The sequence below is a fragment of the Stenella coeruleoalba genome (assembly GCF_951394435.1).
Source record: "Stenella coeruleoalba genome assembly, chromosome: 10".
Lineage (NCBI taxonomy): Eukaryota > Metazoa > Chordata > Mammalia > Artiodactyla > Delphinidae > Stenella > Stenella coeruleoalba.
The window spans coordinates 98,124,157-98,136,923 of record NC_137156.1 but is presented as its reverse complement, the minus strand read 5'-3'; the positions used below and the strand labels follow the sequence as shown (position 1 = coordinate 98,136,923).

The window sequence follows — 12,767 nt, the reverse complement described above, 5'->3', positions numbered from 1 at the left end:
CTCAACGAAGAGTAGCCGCCACTCACCGCAACTAGAGAAAGCCCACACGCGGCAACGAAGACCCAACACAGCCAAAAATCAATAAATAAAATAAATTTATTAAAAAATAAAAATAAAATAGGACACGCTGAATTTAAAAAGACTTGCAACGTGACTTTTCAGAAATATACCCACTGCAATAAATGTTAGGTACATGACAAAAATAAACGCTTAATGTCTTTTTAAAAATTTATTTAACAAAACAGGACAAGTGCATTTTCAAAGTATTTCTGCAGCCATGTCTCACCCGTTCCTCCCCAACAGCCCAGGGAGGGAGGATGAATGCATGTTACTTACAAGGAAACTGAGGTTCCAGAAATTAAATTAGCAGCAGAATCAAACATGAACCTAGTTCTCCTGGTTCTTTATCTACAGCCATAAATAATACATACTCTCTAAATAAAAACTCTATTTAAAATATTAGCATTAGTGGAATGGGAGGATAAAGGTGCAGAGTGGGCATTAAATAAATATCTGTGGGCTGCAAGATTTCTGAAAGAGAAAGCAGAAAACCTCCAGAGCCTTCTGCCAGGTGTCTGGCATTTGTAAAACTTGAGACCTTGACGAGGGAGTGAAGAACCGAAATGGGACACAAGTTGAAAGTCTTCCATGTAAAGGTCATGGAAGTTTGCAGGCGGTTGGTAGCAAATATTACCCAGAGATCTTAGCTTTGGAAAGTTCCATCAGCGCTCAGAATGCTCAATCGGTTGTCAAGGGTGAGAGCCAGGCAATGGCATCTATAGGGGTGGTTATCGTCACATGCTCCGCGGAACCACAAAATCGCCCACGTCCTGGGCTCGTGTATCAGGGTTTCCCCTTCAGTCTCCTGATAACCCAGAGCTCTGATTGACGAATCTCAGAAAGGAAGAGGACTTCATGGATTTCTGTGTCTCTGAAAGCTGAGGTCCCGTCTCCCCTAACTCACTCTGGTAAAATGGAAGTGTCTCTGCCGCCACCCAAGGGAAGCTGATGTTTGGTGTTTCCTGGGAGATCTTGATTCTTCCTTAGACCTTTTCCTCGATTGACGTTCATTTTTCCGATGGAGGACGAGGGTCCTCAGCTATGTTCGAGTCATCAAGGGCCAAAAAGCTCAATGCTATCCAGTTTCTCTTCTTTGTAGAGCCGGATATTCTCCATCAGTTTCTTTTTGGCCTCATTGATCTCAATTTTCCATGAAGTCTCTGTAGCTGACATTCAATGGAAAGTAAAGAACTTGAACAAAAGGTATTTGGAAACAGTTGTTATAATTCTTAGAAAGTCAGACTTGGTCAGAGTTTTTCACTTAAATCGGACTTCTGAATCAGGCCCTGAGTGGAATGAGCATTGTCATTGCTTCTGCCTTTTCAGGGAAGGCCTGTCACCTGCCCCCACCTTTCAGAGAGGAGGGGCTTCCCTGCTTCTCCCCTGGGGGTGGGGGGCAATGTTAGAATGAAGCTTACACTCTCTCTCTCTTCTTCCACTCACCTCCATGTGGGAGGAGGAACAACAGGAAAGGTCAGAGCCTGAGACATTCACAGAGCCACGTTTACCAGGGGATGAGGACACTGAATTGTAAAGGCCTTCCGAATTTTTATTTCAGAAGGAAACCTGGTGTGTTTGGACCCCAGGGTCAGAAATAGAAGCTATCTTTGGAAGCAGCTGGCAAGGTGTGAAGTGAGGATAGAGAGGTGGCCGGTGACAGACCACAAGGGGCTTTGCTGGTCCCAAGGGAGAGTTTTTACTTGGTCTCTAAGTGCAATGGGGAACCACAGAAGGGCTTTAAATGAGGAGTGACATGAGTTGTTTTTAAAAACCACTCTGGCTGGCCCCTGGATGAAGAACTGGTGAGGGGCCAGAGCAGATCAGGGAGGCCACAGGGAGGCTGTGCGCTCATCCAGCAAGAGGAGAGTAGCTTAGATGAGGGGTAGGGGGACGGGGACGGGCAATGCAGGGAAGCAAATGGAGCGGAGGGATATTTAGGTCAGTGGACAGGACTGAGTGAGGGACTTGACATCGGGGGCCGGGGGAGAAGGAGGATGACTCTCTCGGCGCGGCCAGCTGGCAGGTGAACAGCTGGATAAGCAAATGAACGCGTGAATGCGGGAGAGAAGGAATAAATGATAGACTGAGTTGGGGACATAAATGAGAGTGTATAAGGACTCAGATCCCACGCTTACCATCCTGGGGAGGTTCTGCACTGGCACAGGCCTCAGAGGAGGAGTCAGCTTCCACTGCCCCACCAGCCGGCAGCTCGCTTTCTCCATCCGCTGGGCGGGGAGGCGAGTAGGCAGTCCCGGCCCAGGGTGCCTCCCTCATGCAGCAGGAGGCTTCGAAGCTGGAATTGTCCACGTCGTCCGTTTCTTCTGGGGTATTGGAGGAAGAGCCTGTGCACTCGGAAAGACCACTCCAAGGGAGCGACGTCTCCTGACCTCTCAGCTGCTCTTCCACAGCAGCCACAGAGCCACACACCTTGGGGAAGAGAGAGAGAACGCGCCACAGGCACAGAGATACAGATATTTGTACTTTTGCTGGTTGAGACCCTGGGTCTAGCTGCCCCAGCAATACCTATGCTGCCTGCAGTTTGGTTAAATGAGCAATAAATCATTCATCCTCTCACTCATAGGCTCCCTGCTTCCTTCTCTGTTACGTGGTTACGTGTGTGTCTGTGGGTCGAATCTAGTAATTCGAGTTGAGTTTCTATCACTTTCAGCTAGAAATGCCCTAAGTAGTATAGATATTGCCCTTGAGGGCTTTTCTGGTTAGGGAGGTTAGTAAAATTAGAGGCAGGCAGGGAAGGAATATTTCTTCTTTACACACACACACACACACACATAAACGGCACACAAACCTACCCTTAGTAAAAATAACAAATTTCATTTGCTCAGTGCCTTGCAGTTTACAAAGCACATTTGACACATAATGTAAATGACTTTTTAGAAATAAAAAATTAAAAGATCAGAGAGGTTAAGTTCCCTGCCTAATGTCACCCAGTCAGTGAGTGGCAGAGCTGACCACTAAACCCAAGTCTGCTTCTCTTCAAGGCCATGACCTTACTGACCTCTCAACTTCCTAGCTTGGCTGTGAAATACTGCGGACAATGACCATTTTCATTCCTCTTTGTATATGAAAGTGCCCTATCCCCTTTATTCTACATAGCAAATGCTTCCTCATGCTTCAAGGCCCAGTTCAAATGTCACCTTTTGAGATAAATCTCCACAATATATGCCCAATAAATACTTGCCAAGCTAAAAACTACAAAACTACATAACTAGGTTCTGGCCTAGGTTCTGGCCTATGGGAGAAGAAGTGATATGTGCATTTCCAGGTCACACCCTTACGAGGAAGGGTATATGTTCTCCTTTTTAACCCCCTTTTAGTGGCTGGAATGCAGATGTGATGGCCTGAGCTAGAGCAGCCTTTTTGGATTCCGAAGTGGAAGTCACAATGATAAGGGTAGCAGAGCAACAATACAGGAGCCCACATCCCCAATACTGCGGCACTGCGACATCAGCTCTGGACTGCCTACATTCAAACTGTTGAGCTAAACAGAACAAACTTTTATCTCACTTGGAGTCTCCTCATTATAGCAGCTTCTTTGAATGTACTTTAAGTGATACACTGAACAAAAGAGTAAATTGAATGAAGGAATGAAAGAATAAGTGGTTGAGGGAGAGAGATCTTTTTAAAACATAAGTCTGATGATGTCCTGCCCCTGCTTAATACCCCCAGTGACTTCCTCAAAATCCTGACTGTGGCTGCAAAGCCCTCTGTTGTCGGGCTCCTCCTTCCCCAGCAGCCTCATCACAAGCCACTCTGCCCCAGGTACTCTGTGTTCTAGCCACTCTGACCTTATTCCAGGCCCTTGACCTTCTAAGCGCTCTCTCAACTCAGGCTATTTGCATGAATTGTTCCTTCTGCTTCGGTTGCTCTTCATCTGCTTACACATCACTTCCTTGGGAAAGTCCTGGGTGGGGACCCCGTAATATGCTACACCAGCGCTCACCAGATGGTTACTGCACAATGTCTGTGAACTCCAGGAAAGTGGAACTGGGCCTGCCTTGTTCCCCGATATATCCCCGGGGCCCAGCACACCGCTGCTGAATGAGTGACTGAACACTGTGGCACACGGGCAGCTGGAGCACAGCCTAGACTGAGAGCGGTGACTTGGTCTCTAGCTCCTGCCATGTCCTGGTGCAAGAGGGTAGAGCTGGGGCTGAGCCAGGAGTCCAGAGGGCTCTGACAGAAACTCCCTCTGGCCTCATCTCCCCCTCTCTTGGCCTCAACATCTCCATCTGTAAAAGGGGAGCGTTGGGCTATAGCAGTCGTGGTTTTTTTTTTTGTTGTTGTTGTTGTTTTGCAGTATGCAGGCCTCTCACTGCTGTGGCCTCTCCCGTTGCGGAGCACAGGCTCCGGATGTGCAGGCTCAGCGGCCATGGCTCACGGGTCCAGCCACTCCGCGGCACGTGGGATCTTCCTGAACCGGGGCACGAACCCGTGTCCCCTGCATCGGCAGGCGGACTCTCAACTACTGCGCCACCAGGGAAGCCCTAACAGCGGTGTTTGAAGATTTTTTTTTTCAGCTACCAAACCCTTTCCTCAGATAAAATACTGAGAACCCAATACAATTATGAGAAGTGACAGTGGATGCCTGGTTGGAGTCATGGGTGGGGCCTGCAGCCATCCACAGCCCTCTTCCTGCCTCTTCCCAAGGAGCCCCTCTCTGTCAGACACCCCTTGAATCACTCCGTGGGATGATCTCTATGAGCCCTCTCAGGCAGTTATTTTGTACTTAGAAAGGCCTAGTAAAGTTGGTGCCCAAATTTACACCTGTTACCATGGAAACCCCCTCTGCATATCCTGTCCATAGGAAAATGTTTTATCCTCTGTGGTAGTTGATGTCTGCCTAGTCCATGGGTTAAAGAATGATCCCTTTCTCTGGAACCTGGCCCTTCCACCTTCCAGGCTTGACCCCCTGGCCACCGGGTTTATATATCGGACCCCCACCTTACCTGATAGGCCAACAGGTAGACACCTGACCCTAGCTAAGCCAATCAGTTTCTCTCACTAAGAGGTTGGAATTGGGCCGCTCAGTGAAGACAGAACCATGACATGTAAATGAATAATACGGCTGTATCCCCTGACCAAGAGGATGGAGGGAATGAGAAGGGGCCTACAGAGAGGAGGAGAGATAAAGCCCGTTCAGAGAAAGCAGGCGGACTTCTGTTATATCCGAGGGTGTGGTCCTGGGCACCCTCAGGACCAGACTCCAGCTTGGCTGCTGGGAGCTCCAGCAGATACTGCTGTTTGCAAACAAATATGGCCCTGGTGTATGAAATCACTTCTCGGTAAAGGCGTCGGTAAAGGGATCGTGACAGAGCCCCTGGTAAAGCAGACTCATGCAGCAGGGGAACCGAGGCCCTGCTTACGCAGGACAGGGCTCATCGCTGGGGGAAGGCTGAACGTGAGGCTCACCTCCGCCAGGCTGGCGTTGCGCCTCCGCAGGCAGAGGCAGGCGGCCATGGCCAAGGCCTCGGCGCAGGCCTCTGGCAGCCTCCCTGCTCTCTTCTCCAGGTAATTCTGGCAGATCTCCTTGGCCATCACTTTCTCCACATCTGTCTTACTGGAGCAGAGCCGTGTGGTGCTGCTGGGAATTTCACTGAGGAGTAAATCCTTCTGTGGGAAGAAGAGTGGAAACACCCCCCGTGTGAGCTGCAGGGGTGTGGAGTCTAACCACACGTGCCCCACCCGCCTCCAGGATTGCACCAGAGTGGCAAACACTCAGAAAACCAACAGTGTTTTTAAAACTAATTGCAAGGATCCCAGGACCAAGTAAAACGGCAGAACCGGAGAACTGCTAAATTCCCCACATGTACAGGGCATTCCATACCACACTCATAAGCCCCGTCAGGCAGGGGGGTCTTGGGTTGCTTCATCAGGAAAATGGGGATAATAGGACTAACACAAAAATTAAATGACATAGGGCATCTAAAGCATAAAGTGTGATAAAGTGTGATACTTGACACAATCAACATTCAATAGTCTATTAGTGATAATAATTAATAGTAATAATAGCTACCATTTATATAGTACTTACTACGTGCTGAGCACTTTACTTACACCAATAATTCATCTTATTAATAACATTTACAGGAAAAATCTCTCATGATACAAAATAAACATTTTAGGATGTAGGATTCTGACCCATGTATATTTAATAGGAGATGTACTATATATAATATTATGTATATTTTTATATTTTAAATTTTGTATTTACATGTTACAACATTTTATGCTACTTAGAAAGCAGAAATCTGAACTATTCCTAAAACAGAAGATATGCTGTATAAATAATAATAAATATATTACTATATAAGTATATTTGTATAGTACAAATTATATATTACATTGCACATGTATATATTTACTTATTTGCAACTTATATAAATATAAACCTACTTATATAAATAGGTTACAAATATATTACTTGTACTGATTAAATATATTAAATATAGGAAATTAATATGTAATATAATTATGTATAATATTGATTGATATAGTATATAGTGCATTAATCTATCATATATTAACATATGAGATGTTAAAAAAATGAAACATTTATATGTATTTTTTAATATTTGTGGTATATTTATGTAAACACTATAATATTTATATATAAATTTTCCATGTATATTCTACATATATACATATTTATATATAAAATATTGTATACTTTAAACAATATGTTTTAGATATATGTATTTGTAATGATATTTCATAGATATACAGTATTTTATATGGTTACACATATAACTACATAAAACATTTTATATAACTATATATAACATACAATATATAATATATATTTACATATAATATATAATACTTTAAATAACTATATAAAATATTCATACAGAAATATTTCAATGCACTTTATATGTTATATGCTACATGCATTATATAAAAATATTGTGTAATATTTCATGCTATATAAAATGCAAAAATTGAAAATCCATGTTATAAATAATATAAAATATAAATATATATTTAAATATAAATAATATAAACTGTGTGTATATATACATATATAGAATAAATACCAGGGGGCAGGGTGTAAAATTTTAACAGTAGTCATCTCCAAGAATGATTTCTATTTTATTTTCTATATTTTCCTATATTTACTAAATGTTCTACAAGCCTGTTTTGCAGTTATATTTGGAAAAATAAAAGGGTTTATTTTGTGTGTGTTTTTTAATAAATTTACTTATTTTATTTATTTATTTTTGGCTGCGCTGGGTCTTCGTTGCTGCGCGCGGGCTTTCTCTAGTTGTGGCGAGCGGGGGCTTCTATTCCTTGCGTTGCGCGGGCTTCTCATTGTGGTGGCTTCTCTTGTTGCAGAGCACGGGCTCTCGGCGCACGGGTTTCAGTAGTTGGGCTCGCAGGCTCTACAGTGCGGGCTCAGTAGTTGTGGCTCACGGGCTTACTTGCTCCGCGGCATATGAGATCTTCCGGAACCAGGGCTCGAACCCGTGTCCCCTGCATTGGCAGGCGGATTCTTAACCACTGCGCCACCAGGGAAGCCCTGTGTGTTTGTTTTTAACACCAACAGTTCCTGACCTCCTATAATACGTCCCCATCTGTTAACTATGGCCTTCAGAAACCCCAGATTTTGTGACAATCTGGCCCCTGCAGACCTATCCCATCTCCTCTCCTCCCTCTGTCCTTCTAGCTCACTGTACTCAGCCACTCTGTCTCCTCCTTCTATCTTGGAAGCCCCTAAGCTCATCCTGCCTCAGGGCCTTTGCACTTATTCTTCTCTCTGTCTACAATGTCCCTCCCTTGAGCTTTATCATGTCCTGGTCCCTCCCTTCATTTGGGTCTCTGCTCTGATGTTACCTACACCAAGAAGCTTTCCCTGACCTAAAACAGCCCTCCTCCAACTCTTTCACTCTGTCCCCTAACATTACTTCACATTTCTTCATAGCACTTACCACTGGCCTGGAACGACACATATTTTCATTTACTTAAATATCCTTTGTTCTCCTCCCCTAGAATGAAAGCTGCAGGAGCGTAAGAACTTTAACTTTGTATCCCCAACACCAAGAACAGTACCTGGCAGATAGTAAGTTCCTTACAAATGTTTTCACATATTGTACAAGCTAATTTATTTTCTGGTTAAGTTTCTTCCTTTTTGTGTAATTTTATTATTTTTAATAGAAGGGATTCATTAAATGTAAAACTAAATTTTTATTGCTTCATACAGCTTTGTATACAAATAGTTATAATTCAGAGTAAAATATTATCAGAGATTATCAGACATGGGTTGTGATATTTGCTTCAAGAGCAAAACAAAATAGTCCCCACTCTGCCTCAGTTTCCCAATTGAGAAAATGGGCTTTCTAAGGATCCGAAAAATACCTAGACACCTGACACCATCAATAACTCAGTACCTGTAGACTGAAAACCTAAAACTGGCAAGGGGTTCATTTTTAAATGCCCTTTTGCACGATTCTTTCATGTGAGCTCTGTCTTTTTAAATGTTTATCTTTTTAAAAAGTGTAATGGTGGGACACCCCTGGTGGCACAGTGGTTAAGAACCCGCCTGCCAATGCAGGGGACACGGGTTCGAGCCCTGGTCCGGGAAGATCCCACATGTCGCGGAGCAACTAAGCCCGTGCGCCACAACTACTGAGCCTGCACTCTAGAGCCCGTGAGCCATAGCTACTGAGCCCGCGTGCCACAACTACTGAAGCCCACGCGTCTAGAGCCCGCACTCTGCAACAAGAGAAGCCACCGCAATGAGAAGCCCGGGCACCGCAACTAAGAGGAGCCGCTGCTCGCTGCAACTAGAGAAAACCCACATGCAGCAACGAAGACCCAACGCAGCCAAAAATAAATAAATAAAATTTATTTTTTAAAAAAGTGTAATGGTATTTAAAGTTGACAAATCTGTAAATAAGAATAGAAGCGTATTATTTACGGATATGGAGGTTACCACCACCTGAAACAAATGAGAAACTGTGCATAGTGATTGCCCTGAAAGAACGGTGTAAGAAGATGCTCCCCACTTGACTACCGCCCATGAAATCCTGGGTCTCACTCAGTAACCGCCATCACAAGATGCCATCCTCCATCAAGAACACTCGGAGGCAGAGTGATGGGGAACTTAGTAATGGAGGGACTCAGCAACTCCACCTGAACCCTGATGAATCTTAGTACTGAAAGGAGGGCAGTCTGCTGCACTCCTCAGGCTGTGATGCAAAAGGAAGTACACAGAACCACCTAGACTATGATTCTAATCAAGTCTCAAGGGCTGACAACTAGGGCACAGGAAACAGGGGGAACAGAGAAACAAGTTAAGGATACAACAAGATGCAATCAGAAAAATCCAGCACGTGAGTCCCCCACAGAAGCGACCCACTTTATGCAAAAATGCAATGCCAGGCAGAAAGAAGGGGGGAGGGGCGCAGTGAGAGAACCAAAGTCTTCAGAAACATGTCACCTTGCTTGCATCTAGTTTCAAACGAACCAGCTTTAAAAAGTAATTTTTGAGACAATTTGGGACATGTAAATATGAAATGGGTATTAAATGATAATAAGTAATTAAGAAAACTAAATTCTATGGGTGAAATAACAATATCTGGGATTTGCTTGAAAATACACAGACAAAAATGGTTTGGGGGTTGCAAAAGAAATAAGAAAAGCATGATGTTGATAACTGATGGGATGGATGAATGGAGATTCCTTATATTCTTTTCTTGACTTTTGTGTATGTTTGAAATTGTCCATAATAAAAAGGACTTTTTTTTTTTTTTTCGGTACACGGGCCTCTCACTGTTTTGGCCTCTCCCGTTGCGGAGCACAGGCTCCGGACGCACAGGCTCAGCAGCCATGGCTCACGGGCCCAGCCGCTCCGCGGCATGTGGGATCCTCGCGGACCGGGGCACGAACCCGCGTCCCCTGCATCGGCAGGCAGACTCTCAACCACTGCGCCACCGGTGAAGCCCCATAAAAAGGACTTTTTAAGGAAGTGGGCGTCCCTGAGGGCAGGCCAGGGAAAGAGGCCTGGAGTAGTTGCTAGGTGCTGCTACGTTTTCTAAGCCAAGTATGCAGATTACTTGAATTAAACATTTTAATTAAAAAGAAATTAGTCAAAATCAACAGTATTATTAAAAACATTTTTTTGTTGTTGTTAAAAACTAAAATAGAAGCAGTTGAAGTTTTAGGGCAAAAGTTAACCCCTCCCCTTATTTCAACTCTCCAAAGGCAACCCCTGCTAATAGGCTGGATTATATTTTTCTAGAGTTTCTGCTATAAAAGTCCACAGTTATAATCACTTTAGTTATATACAATAATAATGGCAAGCAATCTCCTAAGAGCTATTAAAATAAGCGTAGTAGTAATAATAGCTACCACACAGAGGGCTTACTATGTTCTAGTCACTGTTTTAGGCACTTCACATAGTATTTAATCTTCACTAAACCCTATCAGGTAGGTACTATATTAGCCCCAGATAAATAAGAAAATATAAGATGCAATTTGTAAATTCATTCATCTATTTAGTACCAAAGACGGGATCACACTATATATACTGTTTTGAACTGGCTTTTTTCTCACTTGCAGATATCTCCCTGTCAGAACATATACATCTCTCTTGTTTTGCTTTTTCTAAAATAAGAATGTCTATGTCAGCTTTATTCAGAATTGCCAAAACCGGGAAACAACCCAGATGTCTAGCAACTGGTCAATGGATAAACAAATGGTCGGACATCCATACAACGGAGTATTCCCCAGCAGTACGAGGAATCAACCACTGATACATACAACATGGATGAATCTCAAAGGCAGCACGCTAAGTGGAAGGAGCCCGAAACGCACAGGCACACGCTCTATGATTCCACTTACATGACGCTCCAGAAGAGATGGAACGACACAGACAGAAACTAGATCAGGAGTTGCCAGGGCCTGGAAGGGGGGAAAGGGGATTGACTATAAAGGGACGTGAGGGAATTTTCTGTAATGAAATAAATATTCCATATCTTGATTGTGGTGGTGGTCTCCCGACCATCTACATTTGGTCAAAACTCATACCATTTTTGTGTACCTCAAAAGTGTGAATTACACCTTGACAGAAATAAGTGCATACGTCCACACTGAGATCCCCACACAAAGGTACCAGCAGCTTTATATGTACTGGTCAAACGCTGGAAACACCCTACACGTCGTCAACAGGTGAATGGACAAATGGGGGCACATCCACACACCAGAGCATCATTTGGCATCTAAAGAAATGAACTCCAACACACAAACAGAGCATGGGTGCATCTCACAAAAACTATGCTGAGTGGGAAAGGCCAGACAACAAAAGGGCACACACACTCTCTACGGTTTCCTTTACAGGAAACTCCAGAAAAGAGAAACTTTGGCACAGTCGTACAGTGACAGAAAGCAGACCAATGGCTGCGGGGGACGGCAGGGTGGGGAGGGGTGAGAGGAGGGTGACAACTGAGAAGAGGTAACTTCTGGGGTAGTGGGCATGCTCATTATCTTGATTTGGTGACGATTTCACAGATAAACACAAATGTCAACATTTATCATATTACACACTTTATCCTCATTATAAGTATTTACAAACATACTCATAAAGCTTTTTTTATAAATAACTTCATGGTGTTCCATGGTGTGTATGATCATATCGTCATTTTTTTAACCGCCTCCCAATTGATAGATATTTCACTTGTTAGCAATGCTTCACTACCATAACTAGTGCTACAACGAACATCCTCGTCCCTCTGTCTTTCTTACTTGTATGCGTTTCCCTAGCGTACAAGTGAAATTGCTGCATCAGAGGGTACACACATTTTAAATTTTGATGGAAGCCACCCAATGACCTCCAGAAACACTGCAGCCATGAACACTCCCGAGTGTGGAGGAGAGGCCGGCTCCTCCCACCCTGGACCCACTTGGCCACAGCTTTCATCTCTGACTTGAATTTTAATTTTTTGCACAATGAATTATAAGTACCACAACAAGGGATGATGGGAGACCCTATCTGGGTCCAGAAGAAGAGAAAAAAACTAGATTAAAAAAAAATTATTTCCTCCATGTTTTTAGAAACCATTTACCAAAAAAGCCTTCTGGGAAGTTTCACCTAAGTGTCTCCAAAGGCTCCTTCCCCTGTGACATTCAATCCCTGGGTGAATGTGCTGGGTAATACGTCTGAGGAAAACTGTCGGAATATGAGAAATTGTCCCAAACTGCCCCGAACCACATCTGAGCTGACCAAACCGACCTCTCTGCAGTATCGGGGGCCTAGTGGCCAAAAGGGGCAGAGCTCTGGGAATTCAGCAAAGGGACAGGTCGTGACTGTCCGCGTATAGGGGAGGTCTTCAGCTTCCCACCCCAGGGTGAAGGGGATGCTTTTGGAGCCTAGTCACAAAAAAGCCAGCTGCTCCAACGGCCTCCACATCAAGTCAGAAAAGTGCTCCCCTCTCAAATTAGTGAAGAGGATTAGGGCTTGCACAGGGGTCAGAGCTCTGCAGAAGACATGGGTTCAAATCCCAGCTCCGCCATCTCGCTGGGGGTCATAAGATACATCTCTTCACCTTGGCCTTAGTTTTCTCATATGTAAAATGGGGACGGTAATAATAACGATGATGAATACGTATGATTGGACTGTCATGAGAATTAAACAGTCAGGAGAGCGCTGGGGTTAAGAACTCAGCATCTGGGCTTCCCTGGCGGCGCAGTGG

The 12,767-nt window shown here is 44.2% G+C and overlaps 1 protein-coding gene across 1 annotated transcript in view; it reads right to left on the bottom strand.

Annotated features, from left to right (window-relative positions):
- The window catches only part of IRAK2 (interleukin 1 receptor associated kinase 2), a 58,657-nt gene continuing 45,890 nt past the window's right edge, over positions 1-12,767 (bottom strand). The window contains exons 11-13 of the mRNA XM_079934251.1: positions 5,491-5,691; positions 2,196-2,487; positions 1-1,226 (exon numbers count right to left, since the gene is read on the bottom strand). Of these exons, the coding sequence (XP_079790377.1) occupies positions 1,114-1,226; positions 2,196-2,487; positions 5,491-5,691 (606 nt within the window). The 3' untranslated portion in view covers positions 1-1,113. The remainder of the gene's footprint in view (positions 1,227-2,195; positions 2,488-5,490; positions 5,692-12,767) is intronic.